This window comes from Cercospora kikuchii (genome assembly GCF_019650295.1).
Source record: "Cercospora kikuchii DNA, contig_00006, whole genome shotgun sequence".
NCBI lineage: Eukaryota > Fungi > Ascomycota > Dothideomycetes > Mycosphaerellales > Mycosphaerellaceae > Cercospora > Cercospora kikuchii.
The window spans coordinates 2,938,384-2,950,648 of record NW_025408587.1 but is presented as its reverse complement, the minus strand read 5'-3'; the positions used below and the strand labels follow the sequence as shown (position 1 = coordinate 2,950,648).

The window sequence follows — 12,265 nt, the reverse complement described above, 5'->3', positions numbered from 1 at the left end:
GGATTAGAAGTGGTAAAGTGGAGAAGAAAGCCGTGGTACTTCTTTTTCATAAATGTTTACCGTCTTTGCCATTGTTCTTTCGTCTTCTTCTCCTACTTCTTCTCTTTCAGAACCTTGAGAGAACATACTCCGCTGAGAGATCTTGAAAACAAGGAGCAGAGGCTACAGCAATCCCGTACAGATCGTCGAAAGAGGAACTCAAAATGGCACAAACAACCAAAGCTATCGTGTCACACGATACGCTTGACAATAAAGGATGGAAGATGGAAGAAGTCACACTTCGAGATCTCCAAGAAGGCGAGCTTCTCGTCGAGATGGTTGCGACTGGTGTCTGCCACACAGATGCTTTGATCGGAGGCATCCCCGGTGGAGCAGCACCAATTGCTTTCTACCCACGGGTCCTTGGACACGAAGGTGAGCACAATGAGCGAACTATCCGAGGGTTCAAATGTGTATTCTGATATTTATCAACAGGCTCTGGCTACGTCCGTAAAGTTGGCCCAGGCGTCTCTGTCGCAGCCGAGGGCGATCCAGTCCTCCTCTCCTTCGCCTTCTGCGAGAAGTGCGAGATCTGCAAAACCGGCGGCCACTCCAACTGCAATTCCTTCAACGAACTGAACTTCGGTCCCCAGCCTGCCTTCCACCTCGCATCCAAGAGCGGCGAACCTGAAGTTGGAGGCTGCTTCTTCGGACAATCCTCCTTCGCCAACTGGTCCATCGTCAAATCCTGCTCTGTGGTCAACGTCAAGGACACCGTGACCGAGAAGAAAGACCTCCAGCTCTTCGCTCCACTCGGCTGCGGTATTCAGACTGGAAGCGGCACAGTCGTGAACGTCTCAGGCGCCACAGAAAAAGATTCAATCTGCATCCTCGGCCTCGGCGGTGTAGGACTCTCAGCAATCATGGGCGCAAAGATTCAAGGCTGCAGACAAATCATCGGTGTCGACCGCGTAGAATCACGCCTCAAGCTCGCCAAAGAACTCGGCGCAACCCACGTCATCGATGGCTCAAAACTCGAAGGAAAAGATATCGGAGATGTCATTAAAGAGATTGCAGATGGTGTCGGACCCTCGATCACCATTGATACAACCGGTGCACCAGTTCTCATGAACGCAGGAATCAAGTTCACTAGGAATCGAGGCAAGTATATTCAAGTGGGATCTCCTCCATTCGACTACACGCTCGGAGAGGTGACCGGTTTTGAATTGATGATTTCTGGAAAACAATGGATTGGAGCTATTGAAGGTGGCGCGTATCCACCGGATTTCGTGCCGAAGATGATTCAATGGTATCGGGAGGGACGGTTCCCGATTGATAAGATGGCCAAGTTCATGCCAGCGGATGATTTCCAACAGGCGTTGCATGAGATGCATACAGGTGTAAGTGATGACATGAAGTTTGCATTGTTTTGTTTTGTGTTGAAATGTGCTAACTTGCTGCTTTTCTTGTGCGCAACAGGAGACAATCAAGCCAATGTAAGTCAAGATCGCGCTTCAAAAGCCACGTGGGCGATAAATGCTAATCGGTTTGCAGCTTGACGTGGTAGTAGAATCACAACCTCAACCTGCCATACGTAGCACAAATAACCAAGAAATCACCAACGAAACAGCTTCCACTCAAATGTCAACCCGCATCAAAAAGATTCTCATCCCTCAACCTGCTCCATCCAACCCGCCTGCCAACACCTCAACGCCTTATCACCCCCCTTCGGCTTCTTTCCGTCCGCCGGCGGCTCCTTGCACTTCTTGCCCGGCAAAATTTCCCACTTGATACCCTCGCCTGAAACCTTCACTCTCGGCACCCACTCCTTGCCCAGGTAATTGCTCCAATACGAGAAGGGACTGCCAGCATCCGAATCGACCTGGTAAGTGTTGCAAGAATTGATGGCCGCTTGAAGATAGAATTCGCAACGCTTGACACCAGACCGGAAATCGAAGTGACAGCCTGTATCTTTTTGCGTAGCGTTGCAGGATTTTTCGTCGTGGGAGATGCGGATCTTCATTGCGTTGGGGTCTTTCACAAGGGGAAGACCCTCGGGAATGGAAGTCTTGACCGGGTATGAGCGATCGGACTTGCTGCCATCCCAGGACTTGTGGTTTCCTTCCAGCGTGTTGATATCCTTGGATCCAGCGTAGGTCTTGTACGAAGCAGACATCTGGCTGCAGAATTTGGTGACGACGGATGAGGCAGCGGCGCGTTCTCAGTGGATGGCGTCTCCAAGACTGCACTCTCCTTTTGGTGGAGGGCCGGTCGGAGTTGAAGGAGGAGGCGGCGGTGCGGTCGTTGCATGGCCGCTGGTGGCTGGGGCTTTTGGTGGCGGGGCGTTTGCTGGCGGCGTGTACAACATGCGTTTCGGTGCCGGTGTCGTGGTGTACGGGCAGTTATCCGTAAGAACCGTCTTCGAGCCCTTGACCTCGCTGGTGTAGACATACTTGTGCGTGATGTACCTAGTCTTCCCACAATTGCACCAGGTCTGTGAATTTGCTTGCTCCACGCCTTGATGGCAGAGAAAGTTCAGGGCAGTCGTGACAAGTCCACTGGCTCTGGGGAACGGCCAGACCGCGTCCCCCTTGTCTCCATTTGTACCTTGATCGTCGTTGGGGTTGATATGACAAATCGTCGGGTTCGTGCACATAGCGCATCTGTCTGACGTTGTCGTCTTCGTAGCAGATGTTGCGGTTCCCTTGGGTCCTCCAGTAAGCGCACGAATCATATTCTGGAACGTATACAGTGGCATAGAGAACTCCCAATTCAGGGCGTCGCCAACTTGATACCCAGCTGTCATGATAGTGAACGCCATACTGAGCTGGTACGCTCGGTTGATGGTATGTTGATCGATCATGACAGAGAGAAAATAGGCGGCCCATTCTGGCGGGATCAGGACATCGCCCAGTTGGGCCGTGATTTCACCGCCAAGTTTTTCGTAGAGGCCGGCTTCAAGTTCACGAGAAATGTCGCAGTAGAGCCCATTTTGTGGATGTTGGCGTTTGCGCAGGTGGTGGCCACTTTCGAAGCACGCGCTTTGCATCTTTTCGAATATCCTGTCTCTCGTGTCCGTGCTCAATGTGACAGTCGCGTTGATCCCGTATTTGGGATCGCCCACTATGGCCGGAGACATCGATTTCGGAATAGCCATGGTCGCCACAGCTTGAGTGGTGTAGGCAGAAGTGACAAATGTGTGACCGGTCTCATAGATGTCCGTAAATGTGACCCTCGTTGGGACGAAGGGCGTGGCATCACCGTGATCGGCGTCGTGGCATCGAACAGTGTTTTGAGTGGTAATACAGGTCGTTCGGTAGGCCTTGATTTGTGGAATCTCGAAATCGTCGGGCATGTCGACACTGGCGACAACCTTAGTGATCAGTGTCGTATTAGTGACGCCAATTATTCTGGCTGAGCTCTCTGGTAAAGCTGGAGCAGTAGTAGTGCCATTGGCAATCGTGCTCCCGGTGAACAGTTCCTGGGAAGCGGTAGTGGAAGCGACTGCCCCAAGGCTGAGCAGTCCAAGGACCAACCCTCCGACCCAACGCGCGAGTTTCATACTGTGGATCAGTCGGTCGATACTGACCCGATCGTTAATACTCAAGGACGATGAAGGTATTCAAGGTTCAAGTCCAGGTCGCGCAAGTTGTCTTCGAATGTTTTCCAGACTTCAGTGGATCGAAGCTGTTGATGTTGATGTTGGTATAGAAGTTCAGGTTTGATCCATGCCAGCAGTGCCTTTTTGTGCTTCCATCCCAACCTCAAATTCACCGAAACAGAGAGGCCACATGCGAACCATCTGAAGAACTGCCAAACATGTGGATCCAGAGGGCCCCAACAAGCTCATCTGATGCTTTGAGCAGATCCATCTGATGTCTTGTGCAAATTCATTTGATATCTTGTGCAGAAGAGCCAGAAACATGTGAAAGCTGAAACGCCACGTTCTCTACAGGACAGAATAAAAAGCATACCGTATCAGATGTCCTTCGAATGAGGCGGAAATCAGTGGATCTGCGCAGCCATATGTTCGATCGCATGTATCTTCGGCGTAGAATTTGGCTGCCACTCTCTATATCTGTATATATGCACAAAGAGAAGTAAGGGAATATAAACCATATTTCCAGATCCAAGTAGTCAAAGTGTCGGCAGTCTTATCGCTGGCGAACGTCTGCTGTCGTAGTGTCGGCCAAGACTCTGACTACGGTCAACGATAGAAGCAGAGAGCTCAGTAGATATAGAAGGAGGTACCAGAGATACATCCCCAGAGAAGTGGCCGCCTGCTCGGATGCACGCATCTTGGATGTTGCAGATAGCCATAGCTCTGGCCAGCGATAGTTGTGCAGACCGGGCAGTGAAAACATGAAAACCAATGTGCCAAAAATAAGATTTCAGAGACGGTCCGCTTGAGTAGAAGGAATAACGAGGTAGACCGGAAAGATGACAAGATTCCAAATCAAAGGCGGCGTTACTTGCTGCAATGACTTCGCGCCAGCGGTGCGATTGCACGCCGAGCAATGGACACATCGGCACCAATACACCAGGGACATATATCTAGAGAAGCATCCACTCATGTTAGCAGCGGTCGCGCAATAGGAAGAATGGTGGCGAAACTCTCTACACTGGACGGAGTCTACGACATCAGCGGACACGGTCCCTGCGTGGGAGCTCGATAGTAGCATCCTCGGGTTATCCCTTACCGCTAGTCGCTTTACCGAAGAGATAATGAGCAGTTTTGACGAACTGGAGTCAGGAAGAAGTACGACGAGCGATAACTAGGCAATAGCAGGAAGCTGAGAGATGCGACTTGAAGCAGAAGGTCGGGCTGCGTGCATCGCGGGAGAGGTGAAGCGCGATAGAGGTTAGAACGTCTTGGAAGGAGAATGGCATTACATTACCACGTCGGACTTCGCGGTTCATACTTGAGTATCCATGAAACATATCGAAGACGGTTTTGCTCACCGTTCGCTGCTGTAACTCAGTGCCGGCGGTTTCGGTGCATGCCGATCGCTCAGGAGATGACACAGCAGGGACAGATCTTCGGAGAAGCGTCAAGTCCAGTCAACAGACGGTGCAGAATAGAAGAGAGTAATAGCAAAACTCACGTTCAACTTTCGTTCTTCTTACCGCTTCTTGCAACGACTCAGCAACAGCGAGGACGATCCGTGCAGGAAATGAGCGATACCGAAAACGAGACACCAGAGACAGATTTTCGAAGAACCGGCCAACTTTGTGAACCGCTTATATCTTGAACATAGAGCCAGCTATGACTCAGTGCAAACGTTGTCAATGTACGCAAAGGGCAAAGGTCATGGAAGACGAGGTCCAAGAGACGAATTGCCGGAGAAGCGTTGCACTAAATTCAGCAAAAGAGGTTAAAAGTAAAAAGGAGAGCAACACTCACCACCCAAATCAGCTTTCTCCATTCTTTCATCCCGTGATGCAACTTTCTCCATCCATTCGTTCCGTGATGCTGGCATCCTGCATTGATCAACGGAGCGAGACAGCAACTCGCAATTTCAGAGCGCACCATGCATACAAGCTGCTTTTCATACCTCTCTACTGTATCATATTCTCGTACGAACTGCTCGCTGAACTGCGATCGCTATGCCACAACCAAAAGAAGAACGATGAGCAAACAACGCAAAGAATCCGGTATCTTCTCAATGAGGCGGATGGCCACTACGCCGTGACCGCCTCTCGTCCCTCGAAATTCTCAACCTCGCAAAATCTCCCCCTTGTCATCGGGATCATCCATCTCGTGGTCAGTCAAGCCCTGAGCAGCAGCCTCGGCCTTTGCCTTTAGCCTGCGTTTGACTTCGCCTTCCACAGGACCAACCTTTTCCGTGGAATCGTCCTGTGACGGCGTATGATCTGGACCCACGGTTTTGATCATCATACTCGTATCTCCCATCCAGTCATGCCACATCTGCAAAGCTTCCGGATATGTCTTCACAGCCTTCTACGCCGCGGCCAATCCCCCGGCACCACCACCCGTCTGACGTATCTCGTCCTCTGCCGCCTTGGTAGCAGCATGATGGTCTTTCTTGACATAGTCAAAGTAATCCTTCCAGGCACGGTTGGTCCCACCCACGGCAGCGTCACCTGTAGTGTCAACTCCGAAAGCCTTGTTGAAGTAGACGCTGACCTTGACAACCGCTTTCTGTTCCTCGGCAAGCTTCTCAAGTTCTTGCTTGACAGCAGTATCCTTGGGCTTGAAGGTGAGCACAGTGCGGAACTGTTGCGCAAGGCTCTCCAAACGACGGCCACTCTCGTGAGGAGCGATAGTGAGCAACTTGGTGAGCACAAGGCAGCACAGAATCTTGATGTCATGGTCGTCTCCCACTCCAGCCACAATGCGATCGTAGTAGGCAGACATGTCAATACGCTCGCGAGATGCGGGGGAGTCCAGCAGAGCATAGAGCGTCTCGTATGCAGACTTGCGCATTTCCAGTCCATCGTCGATCTTGTGTTTGAAAGGACCCATTTGCACTTCACGGATGAGCTCGGGACGAATGACTGTGGCCTGCATTGCGTATGGCAAAAGTTCGCCCAGATGCGGTAGGACGAGGTCCGGCTTGTTGTAAAGTGCGGAGTTGAAGGTGGCGAGTGACAATCGCTGGTTGTCCAGATCGCTGTCACGTAGCATAGTCGAGAGCAAAGGAATGATGGTGACCTGAAGATGCGCGTTGTAGCTGTCCTCCGTGTCAGAGAACACGTATCGAAGCGCCGCGATGACCATGCCACGAACAGCTGGGTTGGGGTTCTGGAGGAAAGTGTGCAACTGCGGCAGGTATGCTGCTGGATCGATGATAGCCAGGCGCCCAACACATTCAGCACCAACGACCTTATTGTCCTCGGCTTGACCAGAATTGATGATGTTCTCCCACAGATTCTTGGTGTAGGGGCGGATATCATCTTCTGCAGTGCTGTGTTGCAAGAGTTCCTTCACGGAGTGCAGCAGGAGATACTGCCGACCTTGCGCCATTCCGTTCAGTATCTTCGGTAGGTACGTCTTCACGTCACCAGCACCAGCCCGTCCGAGTGCGACTGCAGCGGCGAGCTTGACCTTCTCCGACTCGTCTGCGAAGTATGGCGTGAAAGAGTCTGGGTTGAGTGGGAATTGTGTACCTTGGCGCAGACCAGCTTCTCCCAGTACAGACAGCGCGAGACATCTCTTTGCCTCATCCGTCTGCGTCTGAAGCTCATGCACGAAGGACTCAAGTTGCACGCCAACGCTGTCTCCTCCGGCGACGAGCAGCGTGCCAATGACCTGACCAGTTACATCGGTATCTCCAGCCGGGGCAATGTTCAACAATGATGCCATCAAGCGCTGCCCGGCACCGGCTTTACCGATGGACTCAACGCAGGTGATCAGGGCATCGAGTGCAGACCCGGACAATGGCGATCGCACAATGCTGCAAATGCCAGCGATGACTGGGTCCGTGGCAACTGTATGAGGCTTGTCTTTAGCAAAAGAGGCGAGCACAATCAAGGCAGGACCCATCATGTGTAGATCGCCGGACTCCAACAAGGGTACAAGCATTTCCACGAGCTGCGCAATCACCGTATCATCCATGCTCTCCCTAGAAGCCTGGTTGACGGCAAGCATGCGCAGAGCACTCAGACTGGCACCTCGCAACGAGCGGCTGGACTTGCGAAGCTGAGCGCCCAGCTCGCGGGCAACGGCATTGACAAAGCCCGGCTTGAAGTCTTTTGGTGTCTGCGCAAGCACTGCAATAGTGTCGACAGCGCGAACACTCGATAGCCGAGTCAGTTCGTTCTTCATGCGCTCGACGATGAGCTGCTGGCCAGCAAAACGGTCCTCTTGAGACACGAAGTTCGATGCAGCAGCACCACTGGTGCGACCGATGAGAAGACCGAGTGCATGCACAGCTTTTTGACGGACCTCGGTGTCAGTCTCTTGAGCAGAGATGCGCTCCGAGATGACATTGAAAAGTTTGGCCAACACAGGTGCGTTGTTGTCTGAAGTGGAACGCGGAGGGGTGAGGGCTTTAATGTATACTTCGATGGTGGAGAAGGCCTCACCAGACACCTTAGCAAAGCGATCCTTGGCTGTCTTGACAATCGACGGAACAATCTTGTCCAGATGGGGCTGGATGACCTCGCTGGAATGAGTCTCTGCAATGGCTCGAAGCAGGGCCAGAGCCTCGACCCGCACTGCATTGGCTGCCACATTGGAGCCGGTAGATGCGGCACCATTGATGACCTCTACTACGGGGTCGATCACAAGATCGGCGCTGTCGGAAAGACCACCGTGCTGTGCGATCACCATGTCCTTCAGGAGAGAAATAAGCGCCTGCTTTGTGGCAGGAGTGGATGTCTTGAACAGTTTTGCGGCACCCTTCACGATCTGCGAACTGTGTTAGCCGGATCTTGGAACACCACGCAGCGCATTAACTTACCTCTGGGTTGATCTTGACCAGTCCCTGGGCGGGGCCGTCGGCAGGTGGTGGGGTTGAAGGTGATGCGTGGCCATTCATGAGAGCCTGCTGAGCCTGCAAGTCAGAGCCTAGAGAGTCTGAGAAACCACGTCTCCGCTTCCTGCTTGGGGCGAGAACGTTGACCTCGGTCGTATGCAGCGTCTTGGATGTTCCAGTCTTGGTGATGAGGAACGCTAAAGTGTTCACAACCTCGTTCCGCACGCTTTCCTCTCGCTCCTTGAAGCGGCTGATGAGTGCAGGGGCGATCTGGCCGAAGATTGCTGGATCTTTTGCGTCGAGCATGCCTACCAATGCACGCAGTGTCTTTGCAGAGTCTCGGCGAACCTTCCAGCTCACATCGTCCTCGTCTTCGAAACCCGTCTCTTCCTCGAAGTCCTCGTCGGCGAATTCGTCATCTTCCTCTTGCTCTTCCTCCATGTCCTCATCGTCGTCATCGAGTACGTTAGGCTCGTATTTGAGGAAGCGTGTCGCAGCATCTGCCACATCCGCTGCGTACGACTTCATATCCAAAGGACAGCACTCCAGGAAGGCGGCGATAGAGCTCAGAGCTGCCTCTCGGACCTCTTCCATCTGCACATCTCGCTCGCCATCAGCCTCCGCCTCCGCCTCTTGCTGCTGTTCGAGTTCATCTTGGCTCAGCGGAGCTAGTGCGAATGGAGAGAGTGTCTTGAGGTAGGGGCCAAATTTCTGCGGAATGCTGCGGGCTAGACTGCCAAAGACGGTGATGTACAGCTTCCGCTGCTGGCTCGTGAGGTGCGGCTGGCGCATCTGCTCGATCGAGTAACTGACTTGATTCGAGAGAAGACGGTCATCGAAGTAAGGGGCGAGCGCCGAAAGGGCCTGAACTGCCTTCTTCTTCATGACAGTGCCACATCTCTCGCTCTCGAGGATAGACATGGTGATTTGCTCCAGCGCCTCAACTTCTGATATTTGTAGCATGGGCCCAAAGTTGACGGCAACTGCCTGGAGGAGATCCAGACTGTTGGAGTCGTTGCCCGTCTCTAGATCCTCCTGCAGCATACCCTTTGGCGGTGGAGGTCCCGGCTTGGGGAGGGGTATAATGACACGCCCGACCAGACGAGGGATCAGTGCTCGACTGACGGCGTTATAGGCGTCGACCACTTTTTGGTTCCGTGTCACGCCTGGCGCAGGATGCGGTAGAGAAATGACGATTTGGCGAACAGCAGTTGCAGGTATTGAGTTGTCAATCGTGTTGTCGGTTCTAATATTGCTGACTTTCTCGATTGTTGGGCACAAAATGGCCTCTGGGGCCTTGTTGACGAAGGGTCCCAGCACCTTGACGGCCATGTTCTGGACTTCGCCATTGCTGTCGTTGAGCGTGTGCAGCAGCCCTTCAACCACCTTTGCGCATGTCGTGTAGTCGTGTTGCAGGAAGGTGGCGTGACCGATGGTGAACATTTGGTTCAGGTCGTTGAGGGTCATGTAGCGAATATCCGAGTCGGCATCGTGCAGCTTGTGCAAGAGACTGGCGACATTGTGCGAGGTGGGATTCTGGGGCACCGTGTTGCTCGCCATGGCGGGCGAGGAGGGGGAGGGGTGGTCAGTCGGCGGTGGTGCGGAGGGCGGAGATGGATGTTGAGTTGTAGAATGGTATTCGAGTGCACTAAAATGTAATGCTGAAGAGAGAAAATGTGGCGGTGGTCTGCAGCTGGTTGTTGGAGCTTTTGACGTGACGAACGACAGTCGACAGGCACCAACAGCTCTTGCCCCACCAACCACCAAAAGCGGAGACAGGTCCGCTCGCCAAGACTTGCGATCGACAAGTGAAGCTCTGGCCTTCGAGAAGCTTTCCTGCAACCAGCAGCACCTGGCCTACTTCATCTCCTCATTTCCTCCTGATCATGCTGGTCACCCCCTCCCACCCCCAAGCACCACCAGCATGAAGAGACAACGTCACTTCCCCTCCGCCACCCACGACGCCGACGACACCGCCTCGAACACCATGTCGGCCAAACGCCAAAAGATCGATCGCGAGTCCAAGGCCGCCTTTGCAGTCAGCCAGCCCATGTTCGACACACTGCGAAATGCACGAGACCGCCTGCCTGACCAGGGCATGTACCTCACCGTCGCCGCCAACTTGGTCCAGCAGCTTCACGTCGGGCTCAAGATCAACGACGGCAACAACCATGTCGAGCGACACGCCAAGTACATGGATGCCATCGTGGAAGCCTGGCGAGGTGCCACTGACACCTACTGCCAAATCTTCTCGCAGCTCACGAGTATCACTGCCGATAAGCCTGAAGAAGGAAGGCGCGCTGCGACTTCGCATGCCGACTTCAAGAAAATGTTGCAGAGCGCACAGCATGCACAGAAGATTGCGAACGAGTACACTCTAGCAAGAGAGAAGTCGGATATCCCTACAGTCTCGCCGGACAATAACGCCAAGGTGGAAGTGGAGACTTCTAGCTCTTCGAGTAGTGACTCGAATAGCGACGAGCCCGAGTCCTCCATGTTCCCGCCTTCACAACCAACACCAACACCTGCGTCGAAGAAGAGCTATCCAAACACGAAGTACGACAAGTCTGGAAGCAGGCTATTATGGCAGAGCGGAGAGCTGCGAGTGCCTATCAGCACCTTGACCAACGACGAGAGAAAGGAGTGGGCAGTTGTTCACAAGCGACTCGAGCGAATGAATGCAAAGAAGAAGGTCACGAGTATTGCAAAAGGTGCGAAGGTGAATGGAAGCAGTAATTCTGTAACTGCTCCAAACGGAATTGTGGCTCCGCAGACAAACGGTACCAAGGTGAAACCACAAGCTGCAGAGGATTCCAAGGACCAGGACTTGGAGACGCTCAAGGAGATCGAAGCACGGATTAAAGCCAAAGAAGAAGCCAAACGTGCCAAGAAAGCCGAGAAGAAGCGCAAACGAGAGAGCACCGACAGCTTCCTGATCGATAACCCTGCGGAGCTTGAGGCCGAGCAGGCGACCGCCGGTGCAAAGCCAAAGAAGAAGAAACTCAAACACGCCGATCAGATCACCTCTGGCCAGCCCACACCCAACCCGAATGGCAGTGCAAAGCGCAAAGGCAGTGTCGACGAAGGTAGTGCAGATGGAGGGGGCAAACCAGCCAAGAAGCACAAGAAGAATAAGAGTAAGGCATGAGTTTTCCAGCCTGTGAAGGTTAAAGAAACCAAAGTAGGTCGAGCATTGACGGAATTATGGAATTCCATCAAACGCTGTACAATGAGACTTGAATTGCATGCACGGGATGACGAATTAAAGCACGGTAATGAAGGCGGCATGAAGAGCGTTTTGCTGTGGATTTTGTACGTACGAGCGAGAGATACCCCTTTTATGGCAGCTTCAAATCGAAACGTAACGATGAGCAATGATTATTGCAGAATAGAATATGAATTCCAGCAACAAAGAGTGCACTCTTGCCCCTTGAGCCCCTTAGCAGCTCTGTCGTGGGGTAAATCTTGCGTCCAGCTTGCCTCTACTTCGAGGTATAGGCGGTTGTTCCACTAGGGACCATCCTCAGTAGACCGAGCGCTAATCTCAGCAGCAGACAAGGCAAGAGCACTGTCTCCTTCTCAGACAGCGCACAGCTTTTGTGGGCAGTCGCGTGACATGGTGCCCATGACTTCCACTTCCGATACGTAACCTCCACCGGTGCTGCCCCAGCACTTCTCCCAAAGAGTCGCGACCACGTTATCCGACAAAACATCTTTTGCACCGGCGAGCACTGCGCTGCCTTTTCAGAACCACTCGTCCGATCAGAAGACAGTAGCAACGATGAATCTCGAGGACCAGTGCAAGGAACGCGGCAATGCTGAGAAGCAAACCTCTCTGGCGACAT

General features: G+C 53.0%; 5 protein-coding genes across 5 annotated transcripts; 2 read left to right on the top strand and 3 right to left on the bottom strand.

The window, feature by feature from the left end:
• Positions 1-203: 203 nt before the first annotated feature.
• CKM354_001007100 (uncharacterized protein) lies at positions 204-1,479 on the top strand (the record flags this gene model as incomplete). The annotated part of the gene is made up of 3 exons (XM_044805521.1): positions 204-414; positions 475-1,379; positions 1,459-1,479. 3 exons carry the CDS (start codon positions 204-206, stop codon positions 1,477-1,479), a joined length of 1,137 nt encoding a protein of 378 aa, XP_044661456.1.
• Positions 1,480-1,645: 166 nt separating this feature from the next.
• Positions 1,646-2,155, bottom strand: CKM354_001007000 (uncharacterized protein; the record flags this gene model as incomplete). Its single annotated transcript, XM_044805520.1, has 1 exon — positions 1,646-2,155. One exon carries the CDS (start codon positions 2,153-2,155, stop codon positions 1,646-1,648), a length of 510 nt encoding a protein of 169 aa, XP_044661455.1.
• A 45-nt stretch (positions 2,156-2,200) lies between these two features.
• On the bottom strand, positions 2,201-3,541 carry CKM354_001006900 (uncharacterized protein; the record flags this gene model as incomplete). Its single annotated transcript, XM_044805519.1, has 1 exon — positions 2,201-3,541. The coding sequence occupies one exon, from the start codon at positions 3,539-3,541 to the stop codon at positions 2,201-2,203; it is 1,341 nt and encodes a 446-aa protein (XP_044661454.1).
• A 2,400-nt stretch (positions 3,542-5,941) lies between these two features.
• On the bottom strand, positions 5,942-9,980 carry CKM354_001006800 (uncharacterized protein; the record flags this gene model as incomplete). The annotated part of the gene is made up of 2 exons (XM_044805518.1): positions 5,942-8,353; positions 8,406-9,980. The coding sequence occupies 2 exons, from the start codon at positions 9,978-9,980 to the stop codon at positions 5,942-5,944; spliced, it is 3,987 nt and encodes a 1,328-aa protein (XP_044661453.1).
• A 364-nt stretch (positions 9,981-10,344) lies between these two features.
• CKM354_001006700 (uncharacterized protein) lies at positions 10,345-11,568 on the top strand (the record flags this gene model as incomplete). Its single annotated transcript, XM_044805517.1, has 1 exon — positions 10,345-11,568. One exon carries the CDS (start codon positions 10,345-10,347, stop codon positions 11,566-11,568), a length of 1,224 nt encoding a protein of 407 aa, XP_044661452.1.
• Between the last annotated feature and the right edge of the window lie 697 nt (positions 11,569-12,265).